Here is a 26,677-nt window from a genome sequence, read left to right as displayed (position 1 = left end):
CTGCCCCTTTCGGTTTTGGGGTTTTTACTTCTGTTTTTTCCCTTCAGAGAACTGAAGGGAAATCGTGTTTTATAGAGGCGTGTCTGTCACCCCACGAATCAGCAGGGTCCGCTCAGCCAGGATTGGGGACGTGGTGTTGGTGATGGGAGACCGGCCCTGCACCTCACTCCTCCCGTGGGTCCCCCTGGGCCCACCCCCGGGCACCCGGAACCTCGTCTGGGCGCCTCGGCCAGGGGTCGCCCGTGTCAGCACCCCCTCCCAGCACCCCCCCGCCCGGCACGTCGCCCCTCACTCTATCTGGGGACGGTTCGGCTGTGTTTTAATTCTCCATAGAAGTATGTAAGTTTTCTACTTTTAGCGTGGTGACAGTTTTGTTGACCAAGTACTTATCTGCAATTTCAAATCCTGGCTTTGTACTTTGCGTTCCAAGTTTATGCCTAAAGTTACAACTTGCAGTCCAGTTTTCCAAACTTGGTCTCAGCTGGACTTGGGGATCCGCGTGGTCTGAGGTTTGAGACCCGCCAATGGCGCAAAGCACGGGGCCTTGGAGACGAGGGCATGGTGGCCGCGGGCTGGGTCCTCACCTCCTTTTTCTTTGCGTGCGTGCTAAGTCGCTTCAGTCATGTCCAGCTCTGTGCGATCCTGTGGACTGTGGCCTTCCAGGCTCCTGTGTCTGCGGGGCGCTCCAGGGAAGGGTACTGGGTGGGTCACTGTTCCCTCCTCCAGGAGGTCTTCCTGACCCAGGGATCGTCTGTTAGATCTCCGGCATGAGCAGGCGGGTTCGTTACCACTCGCGCCAGCTGGGAGCTTTTTTCTTTAGGTTCTGTGATCAGAGAGTGACCGCCTCTCCTGCAGACACTCGCAGCGCGGTTGCCCTCCCGTTCGCGGGTCCAGCCTCGTCACACCTGCAGAGGGCTGTCTGCTGTCAACTGAGAGCGCCCCCGGCCCAGCCTTGGCCTCCCAGAGCCCGCAGACCTAGCGCTCGGCTGGAAGGCCCTCTAGAAGCCCCGTGCCCACCCTGCACGGCCTCCCAGCCCAACACTGCCGCGTCGCTTGCTGATGCTGGGACATGGGACTTCATGGAGGAGAGCCACCAGCGCGTCCTCTGCCCGGGCCCTCCTGCAGAGACGCAGCCTGCCGGGCAGGTGCTCCGCGCGCTCTGCAGGCTGCCTGTGGTTAAGTGCTGCTGCATCTTAAACAGATTCGAGTCTGGGAGAGAGAGCTTTCTGGGCTCCAGTTCCCTGCGTAGCTGTCAGAGCCAGCGCCGACCCTAGCCACGGGCAGTGCTGGCTGAGGGCCTTGCCACCGCCACGCGCTGCAGGCCCCGGGCTTCAGGCGGGTCTGGCATGACTGTGACCACTGAGCTTGTCAGCTCTATGCTCTAGTGAGGTTCAGACATGGCTGGGGCACACTTGGGGAGTGTGAATCCCTGTAGGTGCCTCCGTCTCGGTGCGTGCTGTTTGGGGGAGGGCCGGGTGAGGCCCCGTTGGGTCATCCCCGTCGCACGCTGGGTGGAGGAGGCCTCGAGTTGGGGACCTGGGGTTCAGGGAGGTCCTGCGAGGGGGGAGGGCCCATGGGGTGGGCTGCTGGATTTGGGGAAGAGCCGCATGGGCTGAGTTGAAATCTTGGCAGGCCTGACCCTGAAGGCTTGTGGTCCAGCTGGAGCAGGCGTCTCCAGGCATCCCTGAAGCCCTGCAGAGGGCAGGGGCACTGCGTGCCTGGGGCAGGGAAGAGAAGGCACGGGGGCCTGGGCAGAAAAGGCCCAGGGCGGATGTCTGACTCCGCCCTGCACCTGGCCGAGCAGATTCCCCGGGAATGGGCAGTTATTCTCAGGTGTAGGTTATTCAGAATCTTTTGAAAAGGAGAGCTGCTCACTGTTTCGATCACTGCTAGCTGTTGCTTAACAACTCAGTATTGCTGAGTAGGGACCAGCCGGTCCCTAAAGAGATCCTTTGGTGACAGTCTCTCTCCCTGACTCTGGAATGTGTCGCGCTGAGTAGAGGGACCCTGGCGGCCCAGGGGCCTCATGGACCAGAGACCCAGCCGTCACCCCCGCCCCTTTCCTCTCACAGCTGCGGCCCTGCCCCTGTGGGCGAGCTGCCCCTTCGAAGCGGGTCACCAGCCCCACCCGAGCAGGCCTCTCCCGGGCCCGGCCCCCTCCGCACCTCGCCCCGCGGCTCTCCCTGGGCCCTGCCCGTCGGAGTGGGCGTCCAGACGCCCCAGCAGCGGCCGGGCCCGTATGCTGCCGCCAGGACGTGGCCCCGGCCTCGCCCTGGTTTCTTCTTTCTGTCTTCACTCAGCATCTGGTGCTTTTTCTTTCAGACCCTCCTTGGGCCCCTGGTCCTCGGGGCGGGCGCCTGGCCCGAGGAAGGCGGGTGCCGGGGCCTGCTGCTCCGGGTGGGCCTCCCCTCTGTGCAAGGGGCCCCGCGGGCACTGGCGTCCACCTGTTGTTGTTGAGAGCGGCGGTCTGGGTGTGAGGCCTCAAGGGTCCTTTCTGACCTCCGCTCCCCCGCCTGCACCCCTCTCCTCTCCGAAGGGTCTGCTGATGGGGAGGACGGTCTGCTCACGACCCCGGCCCTGGCCCGAAGGTGTGCGCTGTGACCTTCTGGGTGACGAGGGGGCAGCCTCTCGGGTGCCCTCTGAGACGGCCGCCGCCCAGCCTTGTGCGCCGCTGGCCTCCAGGCCAGCTCTGCCCCACCACTGTCCAGCAGGGCCTCGAGGTGCACCCTTGGCGGGCTGTGCTGCCCGCCTCGCCCCTGCAGGGCCCTCCTCCAGACCAGCTCCCCCTGGCTCCCACAGCGCCACCCCGCCGGGCCCTCCCAGGCTCCTGGCCCCACCTCATTCCCCCATCGGGGCCGCTTATGGCCCTGGTGACCCTGTCTGAGCACCCCCTTGTGTGCCCTGACTCCCAGCGGGACCCCTTCCAGCCCCAGAGCGGTGGCCTGGAGCCTGCCCAATGCCCCGTCTTGGTCTGCCCAGCTTCTTAGCAGCTGGGGGTCTAAACTTGTTCCTGTGCCCGCCGCCTCCCCATACCCGCACCCTGTCGCCCTAGTCCCGGTGGGGAGACTTGGCTGAGCCAGCCCAAGGGCTGCGCTGTGGAGCCCTCCTGGACCCCCACTCTCCCAGCTCGCCCCTCCTCACTCTGCCTGCAGGACAGACACGCACTCTGGCCGCCTCTCGCCCCGGCTCCCTGGGCTGTGGGCAGCCCTCACTGTCCCGGCTCCGCCATGCCTGCACAGCCGCAGTGGGGCCGTCCTTCTGGCCTGGCAGCTCCCGTCCCACTTGGACTGAAGTCCAGGGTGGCTCAGATGGTGAAGAATTGGCCTGCAGCACTGGAGACCCAGGGAAGGCACCCTGGAGGAGGGAATGGCAGCCCACTCCAGTGTGCTTGCCTGCAGAATCCCGTGGATGGAGGAGCCTGGTGGGCTACAGCCCATGGGGTCTCCAAGAGTGGAGACTTGACGGAGCCACTGACACTTTCACTTTCCAGGGCTGTTAGAGGGGCCCCTGGCCAGCGGTGACTGGGCCCCTCTCCCCCGTCCTTCCAGCTTCCCCCTGCCCCCTCCCCTCCCCTCCCCTCCCCTGCTGCTCCTTCCCACCCCTCCCCCACTGCCCCCACTTCCCCCTTTCCCATCTCCCCTCCCCCACTTCCTCCCCCTTCTCTTCCCCATCTCCCCTCCCCCACCTCCCCTCCCCCACTCCCTACCCCACCGCCCCCATTTCCTCCCCCCCTTCATCCATCTCCCCTCCCCCACTCCCCCTCCCCACCTGCTCCCCCACCCCTTTGGACGCTGAGCCACAGCGGCCTCCCACTGCTACAGGACATGCCAGCACTGGGGGCCTCACAGTCTGTGCCGCTGTTTGCTTTGTGCAGAATCCTTTCCCCCGTGTCCCTGTGGCTTGTTGCCCTTGCTGAGGTGGACCAGTGGCATGGAAAGACTCCTGTGAGGACCCTGGCTATCAGGATGAGAGGGCCACAGAGGTGCCAACGGTGTCCTTCCCTCCTCCAGCTTTGTCCATCTCACCCCATGCCCACAGGCGTGGACCAGAAAGGTCATTTTCCTAAGAAGCCTGTTTAGAAATAGGGGTTTTCAGCCCTGCTGTCCTTCACGAGCCTCTGCAGGGGTGTGTGTGCCGGGGGAGGTCAGCCCAGGACAGGGAGGGGCGTCTGCTGTGTTTAGGGTGCAGCCCAGAATTTCAGAGGACTCCTTTAGCTTTGTGATAAATATGTGAACCTCGGAGGTTCTTGTGAAAGATAAAGGGCCTTGTGCCACTGGTGAGAGGCTTCCTTCTTGTGCCTGCAGAAGTGGTGGAAAGCGTGATGACAGAGGAAGATGCACTTCTTTGTCAGCGAATACGACGAGGAGACCACGGGAAGCCCTGGAGAAGGCGGGGAGCTGCACACCCTGGGGCAGATGGCAGTGTGTGGGAGGGTGGCTGAGAGCTGGACCGGAGTTGCAGAGGTTCCCTGCAGGTCTCAGCGGAGGGTGTTTGCCAGGATCTGTTTCAGTTACGAAAACAGGCAGGGTCACTTTCTGTGAGCCACTGAAGGGCAAGGAGGTGCTGGAGGAAATAGTTTCATCAGCTAATTAAGTGGAGAAATCCTGTAGTCTTAAAAGCTGTATTGCAGCACGTTATCAAGGAAACATTAAGTAGATTTGATTAATACAGGTTTAAATCTTTGGTATAACTAGATAAGATAAAACCAGAATTATCATTATTATTTTAACTTTTATTTGTTTTGAGTGCACTGGGTCTCGGTTCTGGCACAGGGGAGCTTTAGTGGAGGCGTGTGGGAGCGCGTTCTCTGACCGGGGCTGAACCTGAGCCCCCTGCATTGGGAGCGCAGAGTAGGCTCAGCCACTGAGCCACCAGAAAGTCCCGAAACCAGAATTCAAAAGCAAATGACAGACCTTAAAAAACCCACCACCTGTGACCCGTGAAGAGCTGGTTCCAGCTGATGAGAAAGCTCCCCGCCCCGCTTCCTCGTGGAGTGCTGCAGAAGGGGGGCAGAGACGTGGGAGGAAAGCGTGTGGAGTTGGACCATGAAATCGCCCTTCTGTGAACATGATGACTGGGTAGTCTGTACCAAGTAAACAGATTAAAAAAAAAAAATTCCCATAAAGAAAAACGCAGGACCTGATGGCTTCTCTGGTGAATTCTGTTAAATGTTTAAAGAAGAAGAGGCACTGCTCCCTCACAAGAACCAAAGTGCAGGAGAGGAAGAGCACTTGAGCTTAATGAGGTCAGTTTTACCCTGATAGCGGGACCAGACAGACGGCCCGCAAGAAAACTGCACGAGTCTCATGAGTGAATAAAGGTGCCGAACTCTCAGCAGTGCCTGCAGACGGGGCCTGGCAACACATGAAGAGGGCTACACGCCGTCACTAAGTGGGGCTCACCCCAGGAATGCAAGGCTGGCTCAACACGCAGAAGCCGGTGCATCGCCACCCCAGAAACAGGACGAAACCGCACGACCGTCTCAGCAGGCGCAGGCGGAAGCGCTGAACAAAGCCCATCACCCTTTCACGATACAGCAGCGAGCCAGCTCGGGATAGAGGAGGACGTCCTCAGCCTGGTAAAGAGCAACTCTGAGAAAACCGCAGACGCCATCCCACTCCGTGGTGGAACTCGGAAAGGTCAGCAGAAGGATAAGCGTGTCCACTCACCATTCCCATTCAGCGTCGCCCTGGAGACCCTCACGGGGGCTTAGGCGAGAAAGCTAAGCAGCAGGCAGGCAGACTGGAGAGCAAGCGGTGACAGTTTGCAGATGAAATGATCGTGAGCGTGAAGATCCTGAGGAACACATGTGCGCCGCGCACCCGCAGATCTCCCCGAGCTGAGAGCCAGGCTCAGAACCGTTTCGGACGCAAGACCAGCAGATAGAGATGACTCTCATTTTCCACCCTGAAAATGAACAGTGAAAAGGGAAATGGAGGAAGCAATTTTGTTTATAGTTAAATGATGATAGATTGAATTTCATTAAACCAAAAAAGCTTGTACTTCAAAGGATGCCGTTTAAAGAAGAAAAAAGATTACTTACAGAAGGAAGATATTTGCAAATAATTTCTAAGGCTTTAGTATACAGAATATACAAACGACTCTTACAGTTCCATAACAAAAACAAATAAGCTGTAGAAACGAGCAGATGGTTATGAGGAGACTTCTGAAGAGAGAGAGGAATGGCTGATAGGCGCGGCGGAGATGCAGGCGGCGGCGGCAGTGGACAGTGCGGCCGCAGTGAGGCTGCACCTGCCGCCCACAGGAGTGCCTGGTCAGAGAGCTGGACGGGAGGCTTGCTGGATGAGGATGCGGAGAAGCCGAAACCCTGGTCCTCGCCAAGGAGTGTCGCGTGGTGCGCCGGCTGAGGAAAGCCGCCTGCTTAGACAGTCACCGCACGGCCCAGCGGTTCCCCTCTGAGAGCGGCGCGGACACGCCCAGGCAGCCCGTGCGGGCGCCTCTCTGCAGGTGGGAGCAGCCTCGGCGCCCGTCTCTCTCGCGGTGCAGAGGCGGCGCGGTCCCGTGCGGGGATGCCGCTCGGCCCTGAGCAGGAGCGGGGCGCCGCGCCGCAGCCAGAGCCGCGCTCGCGGGCGCTCAGCCAGAGGCCGGACGGGATGAGGCGCGCTGCTAGAAGTGTCCCGCACGGGCAGGTCCGCCAGGTGGACGGGGGCCCCGGCTGGTTCCTTGACGGGGGGCACGACTTCTGTAGGCAGGAGTTTCTGTTTCGGGGTGAGGAGAATGTTCCGAAAGCAGATGGTGCTGCTGGTTGCATGGCCTTGCGATTATAGTAAACGCCGCCGGGCTGTATACTTGAGTTACAAGGGTAAATTTTATGGTGTCTGAAGTATATGTCAGAAATTTGTGAAATAGCGATGCGGCTTACTGTAAATTGTCCTTATTCTTAAGTTGTCTTTCGAAGGCAGAAGTCCTAGTTTGGATAAAGACTGACTGGTCGACTTCTCTTTTACAGTTGGTGCTGTCTGCATCCCTGCGGGAGAGCGTTCCCTGAGGGCCAGGAAGGTCTCCCCCTGTGCTTTCCAGCTGGGAGCCTTAGAGTTGCAGTGCCTACCTTTTGTCTGCGGTCCCCTTCGAGGGAATCTGTGCAGATGGTATGAGGCGCACGTTGGCCCTCTGTCCGAGCGGGCTCCTTCCGGCGCCTCTGCTGCGGACGCGGTTGGCCCTCTGCCCGAGTGGCCCTGCCTCCTTGGTTGGCCACACAGACTGTGCCCGTGGGTTCCCACCAGGTCCACCCCTCCTTGGTCTCCGAGCCTCCCTGGGCCAGTGCTTTGAATCAGGCACCACTGTCCGCATGTTAACAGAATCATTTAGAATCTTTTTTTTACTGTGGTCAAAACCAGGTGACCATCTTCATCGTTTCTGACCGTCCATCAGGGCTGTGTCGTGCAGGGAGCTCCGTGCCCGTCTCGGTCGGCTTCTGATGATCGGATGGCGTGCCACAGCACACGTGTTCTTCCCGGTCCTGGAGGAGGGACCCAGGGCAGGGGGGACCCGCACGCCCCCAGCACTGCTGCCCCCGTCCCTCCGCGGGTCCCAGGTGCTCCAGGAGGCCCGGGGGGCGTTGCCCCGCGAAGGTGGGGCTGAGCGCCCATGCTCAGTGTGGGGGCGGTGTCTGTCTGCTTCAGAGCAGCGCCAGGCCCTGTCCTCTGCCTGTTTTCCAGCCTGTTCTTGTCTGTCTGTCTCTCACGGGGGCCGTCAGGCTCCTCACGCAGCCCAGATGCTCACCCGTCCTGGTCGTGGGCTTCACACACATTTCCTCCTGTTCCTGGGTTGCCTCTTCCCTCTGATGCTGGTTTCTTTCGTTTCACGAAGTTCTGAAGTTGCGCGTTGCTCATCCCGTCTCTGCCGCCTGTCCTGATGGGCGCGAGTGGAGGAGCGGCGCCTCCTCTTGGGTCTGGCTCTTCCCTGGGTTCCACCCTCACTGCCGTCTCTCGCGTCTCCGTGATTTTTTTGTCGTCTGCACCAGGACTGTCTCTGAGTAATTCTCCTTCCAGAGGATTTGGCAGCCAAGCCTGGAGTCTCACCGTTCGGGAAGCATCTCCGTTTTGCCTTCTTCTCAGTGACACTTTGCACTGGCCTGCTGCTGCTGCTGCTGCTGAGTCGCTTCACTCGTGTCTGACTCTGTGCGACCCACAGACGGCAGCCCACCAGACTCCCCCGTCCCTGGGATTCTCCAGCAAGAACACTGGAGTGGGTTGCCATCTCCTTCTCCAATGCGTGAAAGTGAAAAGTAAAAGTGAAGTCGCTCAGTCGTGTCTGACTCTTAGCGACCCCATGGACTGCAGCCCACCAGGCTCCTCTGTCCATGGGATTTTCCAGGCAAGAGGACTGGAGTGGGGTGCCATTGCCTTCTCCTTAGAGTGGTTTCAGTTCACTTCAGTCGCTCAGTCGTGTCTGACTCTTTGCGACCCCATGCATCGCAGCACGCCAGGCCTCCCTGTCCATCACCATCTCCCAGAGTTCACTCAGACTCACGTCCATCGAGTCCGTGACGCCATCCAGCCATCTCATCCTCGGTCCCCTTCTCTTCCTGCCCCCAATCCCTCCCAGCATCAGAGTCTTTTCCAATGAGTCAACTCTTTGCATGAGGTGGCCAAAGTACTGGAGATTCAGCTTCAGCATCATTCCTTCCAAAGAAATCCCAGGGCTGATCTCCTTCAGAATGGACTGGTTGGATCTCCTTGCAGTCCAAGGGACTCTCAAGAGTCTTCTCCAACACCACAGCTCAAAAGCATCAATTCTTCGGCGCTCAGCCTTCTTCACAGTCCAACTTTCACATCCATACATGACCACAGGAAAAACCATAGCCTTGACTAGACGGACCTTAGTCAGCCAAGTAGTGTCTCTGCTTTTGAATATGCTGTCTAGGTTGGTCATAACTTTCCTTCCAAGGAGTAAGCGTCTTTTAATTTCATGGCTGCAGTCACCATCTGCAGTGAGTTTGGAGCCCAAGAAAATAAAGTCTGACACTGTTTCTACTGCTTCCCCATCTACTTCCCATGAAGTGGTGGGACCGGATGCCATGATCTTCGTTTTCTGAATGCTGAGCTTTAGGCCGGCGTTTTCCCTCTCCTCTTTCACCTTCATCAGGAGGCTTTTCCTCTCTCACTCTCTTCAGGAGGCTCTCTAGTGTGCAGCATTTCTGGAATTCTGTCCCTTTTGGCAAAAGCCCTTCAGGAAGGCGCCTGTGGAGCTGGTGACGACAGGACAGTTGGGGACAGCGCGGGAGGCGAAGCCTGGGTGGCCGGGTGGCCTGGAAAGGACATGGGTTCCAGGAGCTTCTGAAGGGATGGCGGGGAGGGAGGCCGGGTCTGTGGGAGGCCTGGGCGGCAGAAAGGGGAGCAGAACACTCAGCACCGGGCGTGTGTGGCCCCGAGTGCGGGAGAGGGGTGTGGTGGTCCCTGGTTCACAGCTGCCAGGTGGGGGGGGGTCCCCGGGGTGCCGCTGCCGGGTGGGGGCATCCTTGGGGTGCAGCTGCCAGGTGGGGGATCCCTGAGGCACAGCAGGCAGGGTGGAGGGTCCCTGGGGCGCAGCTGCCAGGTGGGGGGGGGTTCCCTGGGGTGCAGCTGCCAGGTGGGGGGGTTCACTGGGGTGCAGCTGCCAGGGGGGTTCCCTGGGGTGCAGGTGCCGGGTGGGGGATCCCTGGGGTGCAGCTGCCGGGTGGGGCATCCCTGGGGTGCAGCTGCCGGGTGGAGGATCCCTGGGGTGCAGCTGCCGGGTGGGGGTGTCCTTGGGGTGCAGCTGCCGGGTGGAGGATCCCTGGGGTGCAGCTGCCGGGTGGAGGATCCCTGGGGTGCAGCTGCCGGGTGGAGGATCCCTGGGGTGCAGCTGCCGGGTGGGGGTGTCCTTGGGGTGCAGCTGCCGGGTGGAGGATCCCTGGGGTGCAGCTGCCGGGTGGGGGATCCCTGGGGTGCAGCTGCCGGGTGGAGGATCCCTGGGGTGCAGCTGCCGGGTGGGGGGGTTCCCTGGGGTGCAGCTGCTGGGTGGGGGTGTCCTTGGGGTGCAGCTGCCGGGTGGAGGATCCCTGGGGTGCAGCTGCCGGGTGGGGGATCCCTGGGGTGCAGCTGCCGGGTGGGGGATCCCTGGGGTGCAGCTGCCGGGTGGAGGATCCCTGGGGTGCAGCTGCCGGGTGGGGGATCCCTGGGGTGCAGCTGCCGGGTGGGGGATCCCTGGGGTGCAGCTGCCGGGTGGAGGATCCCTGGGGTGCAGCTGCCGGGTGGGGGGTTTCCCTGGGGTGCAGCTGCTGGGTGGGGGTGTCCTTGGGGTGCAGCTGCCGGGTGGGGGTGGGGGTGTCCTTGGGGTGCAGCTGCCGGGTGGAGGATCCCTGGGGTGCAGCTGCCGGGTGGGGGATCCCTGGGGTGCAGCTGCCGGGTGGGCGATCCCTGGGGTGCAGCTGCCGGGTGGAGGATCCCTGGGGTGCAGCTGCCGGGTGGGGGATCCCTGGGGTGCAGCTGCCGGGTGGGGGGGTTCCCTGGGGTGCAGCTGCCGGGTGGGCGATCCCTGGGGTGCAGCTGCCGGGTGGGGGTGTCCTTGGGGTGCAGCTGCCGGGTGGGGGATCCCTGGGGTGCAGCTGCCGGGTGGAGGATCCCTGGGGTGCAGCTGCCGGGTGGAGGATCCCTGGGGTGCAGCTGCCGGGTGGGGGTGTCCTTGGGGTGCAGCTGCCGGGTGGAGGATCCCTGGGGTGCAGCTGCCGGGTGGGGGTGTCCTTGGGGTGCAGCTGCCGGGTGGAGGATCCCTGGGGTGCAGCTGCCGGGTGGGGGGGTTCCCTGGGGTGCAGCTGCCGGGTGGAGGATCCCTGGGGTGCAGCTGCCGGGTGGGGGATCCCTGGGGTGCAGCTGCCGGGTGGGGGATCCCTGGGGTGCAGCTGCCGGGTGGGGGATCCCTGGGGTGCAGCTGCCAGGTGGGGGATCCCTGGGGTGCAGCTGCCGGGTGGAGGATCCCTGGGGTGCAGCTGCCGGGTGGGGGGGTCCCTGCAGCCGAGCGCTCACTCAGGCAGGCAGTGGAGCCACCACTGCCACTTGGGTTTCACAGGCTGCCCAGGTTCTCGAAGGGGGCTCCTGCCCTGCGCCCCCACGGCGTCTTGCATGCTCTCCCCACGCGGGCCGGGTCGCAGATCCCAGGCCTCTCAGCGCCCTGAGGCGTCTTCCCCGGTGTGCGTGTGCGTCGTGTGGTCTCGGGGGCTCTGCCTGCCGCTCGGCCCCTTGCAGAGACGCTCCCCCCTCCCCGAGTCCGGTCTCCCGCAGGCAGTGATTGGAGGCCAGTGTGCCTGCTCCCTCCAGAAGTCGCACCTGGAGGCGGGTGCGCCCTCCACCGAGGGGCTGAGTCCCTGGCTGTGCGGCTGCCTCGAGCCCGGGCCTGTGCTGGCTGCTGGCGCACGGTGCTGCGCGGGTGGTCACTCCTGAACTGTGGGCCCCCAGGCGCCTCCGCTTTGCTGACACGAGCAGTGAGTCCAGAGGGGCAGCAGTGTGCGGGTGGGCCAGGGGACCAGTCGGTGGTCTGTGCAGGGGGCCCGTGCCGTCCGCCGCTAGCAGGGGCCTGAACGCCCTGTCAGGCCGTCGCCGTGTCCGCTGGGTCCGTGCTGTTAGCCCGGTGGTTTTGAGAGCCGCCACCCCCCTGCCCACGGCCATCAGGGAGCCCGAGGCCTGGTGGGTCGGCTCAGCTTCCCGTTGATGAGCTGAAGTGTGGGCAGCCGGGTCTCCATGCTGAGTGGGAGTGGCAGCCGGGGCAGGCGGGTGGTGGGGTCTCCTGGTCTCCTGGCCAGTCCCCGCCCCGGCCCCGCCGTCACCCAGGGACATCTGCTCCTGGGAAGGTCAGGCCCTGTCTCCTCCCCGCCCCGCACAGCACCTGGCACAGGGTCGGTTCCCCCTGAGTGTCGGGGCAGCCGGCGGGGCCCCCGCGAGCAGTCCTTGCCCCGGGCAGGGCGGGTTTGGGGCAGCCCCTGCCCAGCTCCGCGCAGGCCTGCCCTGTGGGCAGCGTGTGCCGTCGGGGAGCCCCACCTCTTGGTAGGGAGTCCCTCCCAGAGTCCCCAGGTGCTGTGCCTTCAGTGGCGCTCCGGGGGCTGTCTGCCGTCCTGGGTTCTGGGGAATGGGCGTCCTCTCTTGTGAGCACTCCCGCCTCCGCTTCCCTGACCGCTGCGTCCAAGGGGCTGCTTCCTGCCCGTGCTCCTGGCCTCATCAGCGTCCCGGCCGCTGAGCCGGGGCCATCACGGGGCCATCGTGGGCTTTCCTGCCCCCAGTGTGGTCTTTGCCTTAACTTTGTGTTGTTCTAGATGAACTTGGGGGCACTTCTGTTCACCAGCACATGGGGGTTTCTGGGGAGAGTGGAGGCTGCCCTGCGTCTCACGTGGGTTGGGTGCATGTCAGGCTTTGTGTCCTTGTCTGGGAACACAGGTGGCCCTTGCTCACATGGGCCTTTTGTGGGGCTCAGGCAGGTTTTAGAGGAGACACATTTTTAGCGAATGAGAAGCTGAAGCCTCTTGCTTCCAAAAGTGCCGCGAAGGAGGCCGCCCCTCGCGAGGAGGAGAAGCGGCCCCGCCCGCCCCGGGCGCTGACGCAGCGGCCTCCCGCCTCCGTCTCCCGCAGGTGCCCTACGAGACGCTGAACAAGCGCTTCCGCGCCGCGCAGAAGAACATCGACCGCGAGACGAGCCACGTCACCATGGTGGTGGCCGAGCTGGAGAAGACGCTGAGCGGCTGTCCCGCCGTGGACTCTGTGGTCAGCCTCCTGGACGGTGTGGTGGAGAAGCTCAGCGTCCTCAAGAGGAAGGTCAGCGCTCCCCCGGGCCGTGCCGCCTGCCCTGCCCCCAGCCTCCGGCACCCGCGGGCACCCCCTTCCCCGGCTGCCCCCAGGGGCGCTGTGCCAGAGGGTGGCCCCCCCGTCCTGCTCTTGGCCTCTGCCGCCGCGAGACTGGCTTCCCGACCCCTCCTTCCGGTTCCCGTCTCCATGTGTCCTGGGCCCAGGATGGGAGCAGGTTTATCATTTCTTCTGTTTCACCTCAAAACAGCACGTTGGCCTTCCTGTTTCTGAGGATGGTAGATATACCCCCAGAGTGAAATAAGATTTTTGAAAACATTTTATCAAAAGTATCGGGAGCTCGTGAGACAGAAATCATCAGGTTTGGAGAACACGTGGTCTGGGGTGGGATGGGGCAGAAGGTGAGGGACCCCTGCTGCCTCGGGAGAGGCCCCCCCTCCCCTAAGGGCCTCCCTGGCCCGGGCCTCGGGCCATTAAGAGCGGGGGTCTGATGGCAGAAACTCTGTACCTCGGGCGAGGGAGCCCAGAAGCAGTTTGCCCAGCAGGCGTTGGCACCCTGGTTCACAGCCTAAACTGTGCGCCGTGACTCCACCCCCAGCCTCCGTCTGGTAGGCATGGTCCCAGCAGCTGCTGCCTCCAGGCTCTCCCAGGTGGAAGCTGCCTTCCGTCTGAGCCTCGGGTGGTTCTGCGACATTAGCCAGCACAGTGGGAGGTGACAGGTACACAGAACACCGTGAGGGAGACTCAGAAGGAATAGGAAGTCCTCACAGACTTCAGAGGCAGAAACTAGCAGACACCACGCTTCACTGCGTTTAAAGGGTGAAAAAACAGCTCGGAGATATCTGCAGGGAGTAGAAAGTGCAAGTGGTTTGAAGTTAAAAATAGCCAAGTAAAAATTCAAGAAAAGAAAGATAACAGATGAGAAACTCAGATTTTACTCACAACAAAATGTTACATTTAACAATCGGATGCAGCTAAACAGAGAGTTGGAGAGCTGGAAGATCGTCTGAGGAAATTACCTGGGACACAGCGCAGAGATGAGAAGAGGGCGAGAGGTGGGCGAGTCGGGCAGAGCCTGCCGTGGGCCCCGAGTGCAGGGAGATGACTGGGAGGTTTCCACTGACGGTCCGCAGCTCAGAGACCTCAACCCAATAACTGCGAACGGGCCTGCCTGGGGTGCTCACTCAGTGAGACTGAAGAACTTGGAGCAGCAGGTAGAGGAGAGGCCCCCTGTCAAGGAGCAGCGAACACCCCGACAGCTGACTTCTTGACGGTGGGATGTGCTGGAAGCAGCCAAGGGCTGACCAGGACTCCGGACCTGGCGCCCAGCACGTAGGCGCCAGCCGCCGGTGTCACTGACGTTCCCGTGGAGAAGTCACGGACCCGGTGCCAGGGTCTCAGGGCCACACTCCAGGTGGTCGCCAGCGGCTGCTGTGTGATAAGCGGGCACAGAACACTGCAACTTGGCCATCTTAATTCCGGACTAAATGGTCTTTAGTTCGGAGAGAACTAAATAGAGAAAGTATTTAGAGAAAGTGTTAATAGAGAAAGCATTATAAAAGATAAAAACTCAGGTTTTAATGACAAATGGATTCATTAACCGCGAAGCTGGACAAAGGTAAAGTTCTCTGTCTCGGGCAGTGCAGCTTGAGTACCTAAAACAGAAAGTAACGTCCCTGTGGGGAAGGACAGACCCTGCCATCGCCTTGGAAACGGTAGCTCCTCCCCTCCCCTCCCCTCCCCTCCTGTGCAGCCCAGGGGCCTGTTGCCCACTCTGGCCTCCCTGCTGCCTAGCCGTTGTGGTCCAGGTGGGCGGTCTAGGTGGGTGGTCCGGGTGGGGGTCCGGTGGGCAGTCCAGGCGGCCGGTGGCAGCCGGAGACCCTGAGCTCTTGTGACTGGCACAGGCGGTGGAGTCCATCCAGGCGGAGGATGAGAGCGCCAAGCTGTGCAAGCGCCGGATCGAGCACCTCAAGGAGCACAGCAGCGACCAGCCGGCGGCGGCCAGCGTGTGGAAGAGGAAGCGCATGGACCGCATGATGGTGGAGCACCTGCTGCGCTGCGGCTACTACAACACAGCCGTGAAGCTGGCACGCCAGAGCGGCATCGAGGTGGGCGCGGGCGGGGCCCTCGCCCTGTCCTGAGCCGGGCAGCCCCTCCCTCGCGTGATGACTGGGAGGAGCGGGGGTGTGAACGGGGTGGCACCTGCCACCGCACGCCAGAGGCCTCCCGTGCCCTTGCCTCGTGTGTGAGCCTCTCTCTGGGCCGGGCGTGCTTTCTGTCCGTCCCTTTGTGGCGGCCCCAGGGTGCAGGCGTTGAAGCGCTCGATGCCCCAGGCCGCGTGCGGTGGTGATCGGCCTGCCGGTGCCCTGCGCTGCCCCTGCGGGTCCCCCTGTCTTCAGGCTGCTGGCTGGGGGCGGCGGCACCCCAGTGTCCCAAGGGCAGCCTTCACTGCAGTGGGCATAGCAGTCAGGCGTGCCTGGCAGGAGTGCGTGGCCGCCCCGCGTGCCCACCTCCAACGACTGGAGCTTCTGGTGGGAGCACCTTTGTTGAGGGCCGTGTCCTCGTCTCTGCATCCCGGGTCCCACCCCAGCCAGCTCCTCTGCTGCGCTTGGGACCCCCGGGCCTGAGCCTCCGTGCCCTCGTGTCCTCAGGCCCCCTGGCCCCCACCACAACCCCATCCCCATCCAGTGTGCGTGGCTCCCGCCCTGGGCTGACGGGGCTCAGCCCTGGTGGCTCCGAATGTGGTGTGACCTTGCTCCCGTCCCAGGAGGTGCCTGGGGTCTCCAGCAGCGTGCCCGGCCCAGCTGCTTCCCACGGGCTCCTGTCCTCACCTAGTTACAGCTCCAGGCCTTTCCTCCAACGTGGCTGGTACACTCGCAGGGGGTCGGGGGTGGGCGTCCTCCCGCTTGCAACCAGCCCCGGGCAGCTCCTCTAGCTGGGCCTGCCCGGGCCCAGGCTCCTGCTGTGGATGGCAGGGCTTCCAGTCTCAGCTTGGTGCCCAGGGGTCCTCAGCGCCCAATCCCCCGCCCACCATGCCAGCTTCCTCCTCACCACAGGCTCTGCCTGCCTCACCTCGGCACAGCTTGTCCGTCTGTCAGGCTTCACTCCTGCACCCACCCCTGCACCTGCAAGGGCGTGGCCAGGCTCACCCACCCTCGCTGGCTGGTGATGCCCAAGCTCCCTCTGCCTCCTGGCCCCCAGGTGTGCGCCGTGGGGGGAAGCACGAAGCCAGACCAGATGCAGTGAAGGTGAGCCGTCTGCAGAGGCGCAGAAAGGAGCAGCGGGGGCGGGCAGGGGCCGGTGGTCACCTGTCTGCAGTGGGGGGCGGGCAGGGGCCCCAGAAGGTCAGTTGGCGTGAACGTCTAGGAGCCAGTCCCAGAAGGGGTTTCCCTGTGGAGCCCCCAGCCTCACACTGAGCACAGAAACGAGCTTGCTTTCTGAAGCAGACACAGGAGGGCATCCTCCTGGCCTTGGGGTGGGCAAGGCCTCCCAGGAACAGGCTGTAGCACTGGGGCTCCTCCTCCTCATCCAAAGACACTGTGAAGAGGGACGGGCGCACGGCCCTGCTGGGGCTGTGGCGGGCAGCAGGCCTGGTGGGGTCAGCCGAGGCCCCGTGTTAGCCGCCTCCCGGGAGGGGCCGTGGGCAGTGCTCCCTCACTGGCTCGCTCTCGGCGGGCTGGTGTAACATATTTACCGCGGCTCCCACAGCCCAGGGGCCACGGTCATCAGAGGACTGTCCACAGGAACGGGAGAAGCTGGGAAAGGCTAGACTCCGGGGGTGTGGGCGGGAGAGGCCCCCGCCTGGGAGTCAGAGAAGGCCTGGGGAGGATGGGGCACGGGAGAGAAGGAAGACAGCCTGGCCTTGGCCTAGCGGGAAACGTTCTGGAAAAAGGAGGCCGTGGAGAGACAGCCCCCTCTGTCTGGAGGGCGGGGCGCGGCCGTGGCTGGAAGCCTTCCAGCCCCGCTGTAGGGAGGGCCCGCGCGCGAGGGCCGGACTAGCGAGTCTCGGCTGCACAGCCACAGGTCACTTCCTCACCTGAACCCCGTGCTCAGGGCGAAGCAGGAGAGCAGCTGGGCGGAGCAGGGGCCTTGGCGGGAAGGCTTGGAGTCCGGAGCTGGCCCAGCCACGCTCCAGCCCTCTCTGACCGCGTCCTGCTCTGTCTGGCAGTCAGGACGTGGAGCCGAGGAGGGGTCAGGCTGGGGCGGTTGGGGGCGCGTCCTGCAGGCCCTAGCATCTGCCAGCATCTGCCACTGCCCCTCCCGGGGCCGCGGGTGGAGCCTCTTGTTAGTTTCGCTGTCAGTGCCTGGTTTCGCGGCAGCCTCACTGGCCGTGCGCCTCCACTGGCTGGCTGGCGTGGAGCAGGCAGCCCTTCCTCGCGCTGCGTCCACCGGTAGGGCTCTGCGTCCCTCTGCAGCACAGCTCGCGCGGAGCTCGGCCTGGCGCGCTCCGAGCTGCTCTGCGCGGCGCGCCTTGGCCAAGAGCGTGCGGGCGAGGCGGTGTCCTGCCCCATGGTCTGCGGTCCGAGTGGCCGCGAGGCCGAAGTGGAGGCTCTGGAGACGCGGGAGCCCGGGGCCGCTGTGTGCTGGCTGTCCCTCCGCCCGCTGACAGAAAATGGCCCGGTCAGTCTGCGCCTGAGGGAAGAGAGACTCCCTTTCCGAAGTCTTCTTCCGGCGACCCCTCATTTGTCATGTCGGAACGTCCATTACCTACCCAGCGTGGCCGGGGAGGTCCTTCTCCCAGGCTACTCCAACCTCTTGCCTGGGCCCCGCGCTTCCTGTCTCCCGCACTTCCTGGCACCACAGCGTCCCCTCAACTTGGCGGGTGTGCACTCGAGTGGCTGGGCTCGCTCCTGTGGGTCCCTGGCTCTGCTGGGCTCCTCCAGCTCAGCGGCACTGGGCTGGCCCGCACAGATTGCACGCCTCGGGGTGGGAGAGAAGCGGACCGCAGAGGCGAGAGACGTGCGGCCCCCTAAGCTGCCCCTTCTCAAAAGCCTAAACTTGAAATCAATCTGCAGAGTAAAACGCATAGAAATTGCGAGTGTGGACCGCCGGGATCTCCATATGTGGGCCCTGTGAGAGCTGGTGGGGTCCCAGGTTCTGGCAGGACCTGGGCTGTCACCTGGCCCGCGCGCTGTGCAGACCCGGCCCGCGGCGCGGTGTCCCACGCCGGAGAGGATGTTCACCTGAGAGGAGGCGCAGGGTGCCAGCTGCCGGGCGCTGTGTCCGTGCAGCCTCGGGCGGGTCCGGGGTCCAGTGCTCTGAGCCAGGGCTCCCTTCACTGCAGGATTTAGTGAACATCGAGATGTTCCTGACTGCCAAAGAGGTGGAGGAGTCCCTGGAGAGGCGCGAGACCGCCACCTGCTTGGCCTGGTGCCATGACAACAAGTCCCGGCTGCGCAAGATGAAGGTGCGAGGGCTGCGCCGGGGCGGGGCTCCCGGAGGGGGCGGGTCGTGCCTGGGCGGAGCTTGCCGAGTCGGGAGGGGCGGCGCCAGCTGCGCCGGAGCCTGTCGTTTCGGAGTTGTGTGGATGCATACGTCCCCGTTGTTGGGTTTGGTGCGGGTTTGGGGTTGTTATATGAGAGGGTGGTGGTGGGTTTTAGGGAAAGCACTCTCTGCATTATGGTTTGGACAGATGTTGAGTAAAGTTCTGAAGGCACGTGGTGTGGACCACGCATGTGCTGCCGGGGATTGGAGCCGGGTGGGCCCAGCTCCTACCCACCCACTCACTGACTCTGGAAGGCACCCTGCGAGGCGTGGATGCCCGCCTGTGAGGGTGCAGAGTTCCAGGCTGGGATATTCTCGAATACAGCCTTTCTTGAGACCTAGAAGCAGCTTAAAAAATAGACACTTAAACATAAATTGCAGGATTTAAACTTGTTTCCTGAAAGGTGTCAGCGCCTTAGGGCTTTCAGAAATGCTTGATTGTATTAACCTTTCCTGCCTCCCGTTAGAAAAACTGTGTTCTAAACTGAGTGCCTTTAACCCCGCCCCGTTGAGCTTGTCGTGTGCACATAGTCACCAGCCAAGGGTGACACTCTCTGCCACTCAGGGCCGCCAAAGCGAGCACGACGCGAAGACGGGACGGAAAAGTAGAGTGGCCAGTGGCTCCCCTAAAGAGAGTGAGGATCTTGGTATGGAATCCATAAAAGGAAAGCCAGAATTGGTATGTAACACGCGCCCGCGCTCTGCTCCACCCCCACGGCTGTGCGCTCGGCGGGAACCAGGGCAGAAGGAAAACGCCTCCGGTGCAACAGGCAGTTTCTGCAAGCCCTGCTCCCTCCCCGAGAACACTGCTGCTTGGCCAGGCACGCCACGGGGGTCGGGTCGCAGCGGGGAGCCTTGCACCTGCCTGCCGGGGGTGGGCTGGCGGGGCGAGCCCACCAGGGCGCGCTCCTGTGGTCTCGCCACCTACCCGGAGGGAGCATAAGTAGCTGTCCGGAAGTGCACCCGGAGGCTGAGGGGGCGCCAGAATGCGATCAGTGCAGAGCTCCACTGAACACAAGCCAGTGTGCACGCCCTGTCCAGCTTGTCCCCTTGTGGGCACACGTGAGCGCTGGTACTTGATCACATGTGCAGGCTGGGGGCGGGGAGTCAGGGGCCCCATGCCAGATGCCAGGGGCCCCTCAGACCCGTGCTAAGGCTCTAGACGAGAAAAGAAACTTTGAGACCCACGTTTCCTGTCGTTGAAAATGCCTCCAAAGGAGTGAGTGCAGCCCGCAGAAGTCTCCTGGGTTGAGGCGGGTCTCGGACACGGCAGGCCGGCGGGGGCCGCGTGCGCACTGCGTCTGCAGCCTCAGTGGGGCCGTGAGCGGGAGTGCGCAGAGCCTCTCGGGCCGCTTGCGATGCGCTCACCAGGTGGCGGCAGTCCTTGTCCGGTCTGGACGCCCGCTCGTGCCTGCCCTCTCGGGACTGTCTGAGGGTTAACTCGGAGAGCAGAGAGCCACCGTAAACGCGGAGACGCATTTCCACGGGGCGGTTCTGTAGAGCTGACCTAGGGTTTAGTGGTAACGCCCCGCGGCCGGGAGCCCCACATGGAAGTGGTCATCGTTCCGTGGGAGGTAGGCAGCGCCCCTCCCCTCCGTCCCTGGCTCAGCCATGCTCCCTTGGCCTCTGAAAGGGGCTGGGATTTTCTTCACTGGTTTATGCGGTGCCTGCCATGCCACCCTCGCCCTGCCCCACCCGTTTGGGGTCAGGACAGACTGCTGCCCGGGGCGCAGTGCCCCGCACAGGGTGGGGAGGAGGGCTTGGGCAGGGAGGCAGACCACCTTTTCTGAGCCCCTGCGGAGTGGATGTGTGGGTGCCAGGTGAGTGGCTCTGCACCTCTGCCGTGCCCGGCGCCAGCGCCACGGTCTGCAGTCAGGCCAGCCTGTGCGCCACTCGGTACGCCTGGGGCCGGGCCGGGGGCCTGTGCAGGGTGCCCTCCCGGGGCCCCTCCAGCCCAGGCATCTCCACAGAACGCAGTGTGTACGCCAGGCTGGGGGGCAGGGAGCAAGTCACGAGGTTGGCATACTTGTGGAAGCAGCAGGCACAGGGCAGTGTTGACACCGTCTAGGGGCCTGGGCACTGTGGGCAGCTGAGCGGAGGCCCTGAGGTCGGCCTCCGTGCCATGCGCTCCACATGCTCCGTTTCTGGGTGGAAACACTGGGTGTTTTCTAAAGCTGTGTTGAAGATGTTATGGTCTTAGTTTTGTGGTAAAATAATCCAGTTTTTCCATCTTAGGTCACAAAAAGTTAATTTTGCCTGCTTGCCCTATACCCCTAGCTGCAGGAGTTTTAGCCCAAATTGGGTTGATACTGCTAAGGTTTCAAAGTTCGCTTGGGCTCCTTACAAGCTACCCCACTGATGCGGCCATATTAGCATCCCCCGGGGTCTCCTGTAGAGCCTCGGAACAGAAGCCTCCCAGATGGAGCTGGGCCACGGCCGCCTCCCAGCACAGCAGCCCCAGCCCCAGGGCCCTCGCACCCGCGGCACAATGTGGGCTCTTCCAGGAGCCGGCCCTGACCTGCTTGCCCACCTCTGCCATCTTCGCTCGGTCCTGGCCACCTGCCGAGGCCCCGCCCACCTAGGCCCTCTGAGCTAACTCGTTCCCAGAGTCGCCTGTGGCCCACACTGTGAGGGTCCTCATGCGGGTCTCTGTTCCCCAGAGCCCTCGGTGTGGCCCAGGGCTGGAAAGAGGAGACCTGCGGGTAGGAGGGGGTGGTGAGGGTGCTGTGCTGACTCTGCTGACCAGGCTGTCGTGTCTGTGCAGCCAGCTGCGGCTTGGGAGCACCCCTGCTGCTCCTCACCCCATGTCCGCCTGGCCCTCCCTGGCCTGGCCCTGAGAGATGTGGGGTGGGGCCAGGCCATGGCCTGTCAGGACCCAGCAAGTATTGGCTACAGGTTGAAATTAGGATTTCAGCAGCAGCCCTGCCTCCCTGGCAATGCTGCGCTTCTGTAGCAGTGCGTGCAGCCTCGAGCCGGGACACAGCTTCAGGTGAGCCTGGCTAAGCTGATCCTTATCTTGTCTTCCCCCTCAGAGCTGCCTGGAGTTTAGCCTGAGAATCCAGGAGTTCATTGAGCTCATCCGGCAGAACAAGAGGCTGGATGCGGTGAGGTAGGACCCCCGAGCGTGCGGGGCAGGCTTCCAGGCCGCCCCTGGGCTAGGTGTGGGCAGGCGCAGCCGGCGCCGGGGTGGGGGCTGTGGGAGCGCGGACGTCTCCAGGTGGCACTGTGCCTTTCCAGACACGCGAGGAAGCACTTCAGCCAAGCCGAGGGGAGCCAGCTGGACGAGGTCCGCCAGGTCATGGGCATGCTGGCCTTCCCGCCGGACACGCACATCTCCCCCTACAAGGTACGGTGTGCCCTGGGCGTAGGGTTGGGCCGGGCCTGCAGTCACTGCCACTGACCAGGGTGGCCCGCACACCACCCAGGCCTTTGTTCCCATCTTGCTGGCAAAATCTTTGATCAGAACAGCTCCTAAAGCACTTCAGCTGGAAAGGGCAGTTCCGAGTGCCTGCTCACTCCTCTGGAGGCCTGGTCAAGGCTGGACAGGCCTGGCCTCTGCGAGGCTCAGCAGGCGTCCTTGCTGACCTCACCTGTTCCCGCCCTGCGTTCTCTTCCCTGCGTCAGGATCACTGGGCTCATCTCCCCTCATCCCCCCCACCCCCAGGATAAACACCCAAGAGAAGCCCGGCCCCACCTTCACCACTCTGCCCACAGACGGCTTCAGCCGGATGCTAGACTCGTCGCCCGCAGCCCCGTCCACGAGCACACCTCTGCCAGGCTCGCCACCCTTTGTAACCAGGAGCCTTTGCTCCAGTTCCCAGTAACTCAGTCCTCGTCGGGTCTGAGGTCTCATCACAGTGGCCTTGATGGTGCACAGCTCTCAAGTCTCTCTGCAGACACGGGGGTGCGCTCTGCCACGCTCTTCTCTCCCTGAGCCCTCGCTTTCAGTGGCCCATTCTGTCGGCCTAGCTGCTGCCCCGGGTGGTGAAGCCCCACCCCCGGGTTCAGGCGCTTGTCGCCACAGCGTCCACTCCTGGCAGCCATTCTCTGGGCTAGTCCCTTCTGGCAGCTGCAACCCGTACCACAGACCAGGGCTGTGAACAGCAGGGTGCACTGCTCAGGGCTCGGGAGGCTGGAAGTCCAAGGTCAGGTGCCAGCCTGAGGCACGACTTCCGCTGGGTCCTCCCGTGGTGGAGTCCGCTGGGTCCTCCCGTAGTGGATTCCGCTGGGTCCTCCCGTGGTGGAGTCCGCTGGGTCGGGAGCTCTCTGGGGCTCTTCTTAGAAGGACAGCAGTCCTGTTCGTGAGCCCCCTGCCCATGACCTCATTTCCTCCCAGAGGGCCTCTCCCGACCATCACTTGGGGCCTCAGTGTTTCAGCGGTGTACTTGTGGGGGAGAGAGTAAAACCCTTGGGTGGTGGACCACCGTGTCCTCTGGGCCGTGAAGCTGGCCTCTGTCCAAGGCCGAGTGTTTCCCTGCAGCCCCGCTGCCCCTCAGTGTCTGTGGGAGCCTCTGGGCAGACCCAGCCCCCACCGCCCAGAGTGCCTGCAGGTCCTTTGGAAAGCTGCTGGAAGCTTCTTCCCAACTGAATTCACGCTTTCTGTGGTGTTTGGGAATATAATAAATCATCAGGCCACAAAGATCTTCAGGTCTAAACTCAGATTTTAACTCAGCGTTTTCTCTTCAAAGTGCAGCAAAGGCCAGCTGCCCTTGGGGATGAGGTGCCCAGCTCAGGAGGGTGTGGAGCAGATCTCTTTACTCCTCGGCGAGGCCTCACAGCAGCTGTAAAGAGCCAGGCAGTGATGTCATCACTGCTGTTGGGTCCAGAGGGAGCGAGCCTCAGAATAGACCCCAGGGCGGGCTTCCCCTCCCCTGGGCAGAGTTCTCCACCAACTGGGACACGACAACCTTTGGCTGTTAAAGTTGGTCTGGCAGGTTCAGTTCAGTCGCTCAGTCGTGTCCGACTCTGCGACCCCATGGACTGCAGCACGCAAGGCCTCCCTGTCCATCACCAACTCCCGGAGCTTGCTCAAACTCACGTTTATCGAGTTGGTGATGCCATTCAACCATGTAATTCTCTGTCGTCCCCTTCTCCTTCTACCTTCAATCTTTCCCAGCATCAGGGTCTTTTCCAATGAGTCAGTTCTTCGCATCAGGTGGCCAAAGTACTGGAGTTTCAGCTTTAGCATCAGTCCTTCCAGTGAATATTCAGGACTGGTTTCCTTTAGGATGGACTGGTTGGATCTTCTTGCAGTCCAAGGGACTCTCAAGAGTCTTCTCCAACACCCCAGTTCAAAAGAATCAGCTCTTCCACGCTCAGCCTTCTTTATGGCCCAGGAAAGCTGGTCTGGCAGGTTACCTGGCTCCAAAGAGAAGGCCTGGGTGACAGGAGAGCCGTGACCCCGTGCAGGTGGGGGGGGGGGTCTCAGGTGCAGGGAGCTCGGAAACAGAGTTGGGACGGCTGTCCTGGAAGCAGGAGCAGGGGACCAGGCATTCCTGACGTGCTGGAGCCGCCTCATCAAGGGAGCGATGCCTTCGTCCCTCGTGGCAAGAGGTCACAGACATGTCCAGATGGGTCATGGTGGGAATGGACAAAGTGCTTCGTTTTGAGAGGGCTGTAGCAGACACTGCAGGGCTCACAGCTGGTGCTGGGCGCGGCAGCCCCTAGGGGCGGTCCTCCTTCACCATGGACGGTTGCATAAAAGACATGTTAAAACCATTTTTTAAATGTTGGGAGTGTGATGTGAGCCCTGTGCCAGGGCTCTGAGGGGCTCACAGAACCTCTGCCCGTGCTCTTGCCTGGCTGCCTTCCCCTCCCTCCCTGCCTCCACCCCTTCTTGAGTCTAAACCTGGGTGGTTTTAGGGACCCACATGAGCCAGGTTTAACTTTCTATTCTACTAAGCTGTTCCCTGGAATAAGGCTTCTCCTTGCAAACCTTAACACCCTCAGCAAGAGGCTCTGGAGCTTGCTCACTGAGTGGCTTTCCTCCCAGCCGCGAGTCCTTGACTTGCCTCCGGGCCACAGGACCCACACTTCGGAGCATCAGCATAGGCTCGGATCGAGTCGACATCCCAGAAAGGGAGTCAGCCGTGGCCTGGCTGCGGGCGGAAGTCGAGGCTGCCCTCTGGGCGCCGGTGCGTGGCTGAGCCGGGTGGCTCTCATTTTGTGTTTGCAGAGAAGAGACTTTAAGCTTGTTTGTTTCCTGTTATCACGACTCTGCCCCGCTTCTTCCAGGACCTGCTGGACCCGGCGCGGTGGCGGATGCTGATCCAGCAGTTCCGGTACGACAACTACCGGCTACACCAGCTGGGAAACAACTCCGTGTTCACCCTCACCCTGCAGGCCGGCCTCTCCGCCATAAAGACGCCGTATCCTTCTCTCCGGGAGTGCTCCCCACGTGCCCCTTCTAGTGCGGGGCTGGCGTCCAGACCCCGCTCCTTACCAGCCTTAGCCCCTGTCCTTGAAACTTCTGCAGTGCCCCCCGCCCCCAGACCGTGCCTTAATTGCATTGCAGCCCCAGTGTTGAGACAGTGCCAGGAGGGCTCCCGTGCCCAGAGAGGGACCATAATGCTCAGCAGCCTCCCCGGGGTGCTCGGGATCCTGGGACCTCGGCTGGCCCACCCTCCTTAACCCGTGCGCAGGCAGTGCTACAAGGAGGACGGCAGCTCGCGGAGCCCCGACTGCCCGGTGTGCAGCCGCTCGCTGAACAAGCTGGCGCAGCCCCTACCCATGGCGCACTGCGCGAACTCGCGCCTCGTCTGCAAGATCTCGGGAGATGTCATGAATGAGAACAACCCGCCCATGATGCTGCCCAACGGCTATGTCTACGGCTACAATGTGAGGGCCGGGGGCGGGGCCTTGCGGAGGGGGCGGGGCCAGGGCCGAGCGCCCCGGGGGTTGGGGCCTGAGCTGTCCTCTGCAAGGCGGGTTGGGGGGCAGTGGAGAAAGCTCAGGACTTCCTGGCAGGGGTGCCTGCAGAAAGCGATTTTCGTGAAGTGAAGCGATTTGTTTCCTGAGAGTCGGTTCTCTGGGCTTCTCATAAACGTTGATGTAGGCTGGATTGGCCCTTCTTAATGCACCTGGTCTTTCTTTTCAGTCCCTGCTCTCTATCCGGCAGGATGATAAGGTCGTCTGCCCGAGAACCAAAGAGGTCTTCCACTTCTCCCAGGCCGAGAAGGTGTACATCATGTAGGGCCGCCTCGCCGAGCGGCCTCAGGCCCCGCCGACCTGCCTTTCTGTTTCTGCGACCAAAGATCTGAGCAACGACAACACTCCTGGGGAGAGAGGAGGAGAGACTGAACACGCGCGCACTCGGGCTTGAAACCCGTCAGCTGTTGATGCTTCTGAAGTGCTTCACCTTTCAGAGAAGCTTCTTTACAGACTGACCACGCGGAGGGAGGCTGGAACCTTTCACCACAGGAACTGATTCCTTCCGCGTGTTCTCACAGCCCCTGCCCTTCTGCTAACAAGGAGCCGCCGGGCGGACTGGTCCTCGGCCATGGCCCGGGAGCGGCAGTGGCCACGCCAGGCTGACCTGCGGTGACTTGGTGCCACGAGGGACCCTGTCACTCCTCTGTAGAGCTGCTGCCAAAACGCCGGCACCGCGGCTGCAGGCGGCGCTGGCCTCCAGGACCGCCGCCCGCCCGAGGCCGCACCCGAGGGGCCGCGTTCAGCCCTGTAGGCTCAGTGTCACGCCGCTCCTGCCGCCTCGTCTCCTGCCTGAGAATGTATCTCGTGGAAACCCACTGGACCGGTGTCTGCAGAGGCCTTGCCGACGGCTCAGTGACTCTAGCTCTAAACACTATTCATTACAGAAGCCAGTAGTTCAGTTGAAGTAACCACCAATGACTTTTCAAATCGGACGAACTGTTGTAGTTTACATGAAACCCTACGGTAGAGGTTTGTACTCAGCGCTTATTTTTGCATGTTGAGGTTGATTAGCTAATAAACTGTAAACGTAAGACTCGCCAGTAAAGGTGTCTCTACTTCTGTGTGCAGCGGCAGCGCGTCGGACCCCCCGGGGGGTGTCAGCCACCTGCCCGTCGGTCCAGGGTGGGCCCCCGGACGCCCTAGAACTGCGCTCACGGGACCGCGCCCTGCTCCAGGGGCCCCTCAGCCTCGTGGCATCCCAAGCAACTCCCGACACTGGGGGTCCCCTGGGGTCCTTGGAGACATCTTGAGGAGCCTCCTCCCGCGTGGGAATGGGGGTGTGCATCCCTGCCTGCTGACCATCAGCAGGAATGGTGCCCTGGGGGGTTAGGGTTAGAACTCAGGGGCCACATGGGCGCCTCCGCCCACCACTCTGGCCCCCGCAGTCCAGGAGTGCCCAGCTCCCTTGGACAAACTCCTTTCCTTAGTCGGCACAGCTTCTGTCACGGTGGCCAAACAGGGCTTGGAAGCAGCTGAGGCCACCCTGGCCCGGT

The 26,677-nt window shown here is 62.5% G+C and overlaps 1 protein-coding gene across 3 annotated transcripts in view; it reads left to right on the top strand.

The window, feature by feature from the left end:
• MAEA (macrophage erythroblast attacher, E3 ubiquitin ligase) overlaps positions 1–26,220 on the top strand; it is a 29,203-nt gene extending 2,983 nt beyond the window's left edge. Inside the window, exons 2-10 of one of the 3 annotated variants that reach the window (XM_052641744.1) lie at positions 12,600–12,782; positions 14,675–14,878; positions 18,055–18,177; positions 18,820–18,933; positions 21,287–21,363; positions 21,492–21,600; positions 24,489–24,622; positions 24,896–25,091; positions 25,372–26,220. In XM_052641744.1, coding sequence (XP_052497704.1) covers positions 12,600–12,782; positions 14,675–14,878; positions 18,055–18,177; positions 18,820–18,933; positions 21,287–21,363; positions 21,492–21,600; positions 24,489–24,622; positions 24,896–25,091; positions 25,372–25,446 — 1,215 coding nt within the window. In that variant the 3' untranslated portion in view covers positions 25,447–26,220. Of the gene's footprint in view, positions 1–12,599; positions 12,783–14,674; positions 14,879–18,054; positions 18,178–18,819; positions 18,934–21,286; positions 21,364–21,491; positions 21,601–24,488; positions 24,623–24,895; positions 25,092–25,350 lie in introns of all 3 variants that reach the window. The other 2 variants (XM_052641743.1, XM_052641746.1) reach the window with 2 other exon arrangements.
• The last annotated feature ends 457 nt before the right edge of the window (positions 26,221–26,677 follow it).

The sequence above is a fragment of the Budorcas taxicolor genome, chromosome 6 (assembly GCF_023091745.1).
Source record: "Budorcas taxicolor isolate Tak-1 chromosome 6, Takin1.1, whole genome shotgun sequence".
In the NCBI taxonomy this organism is placed as follows: domain Eukaryota; kingdom Metazoa; phylum Chordata; class Mammalia; order Artiodactyla; family Bovidae; genus Budorcas; species Budorcas taxicolor.
Note: the sequence above shows the minus strand (reverse complement) of the source record. Positions and strands in the feature narration are given on the sequence as shown.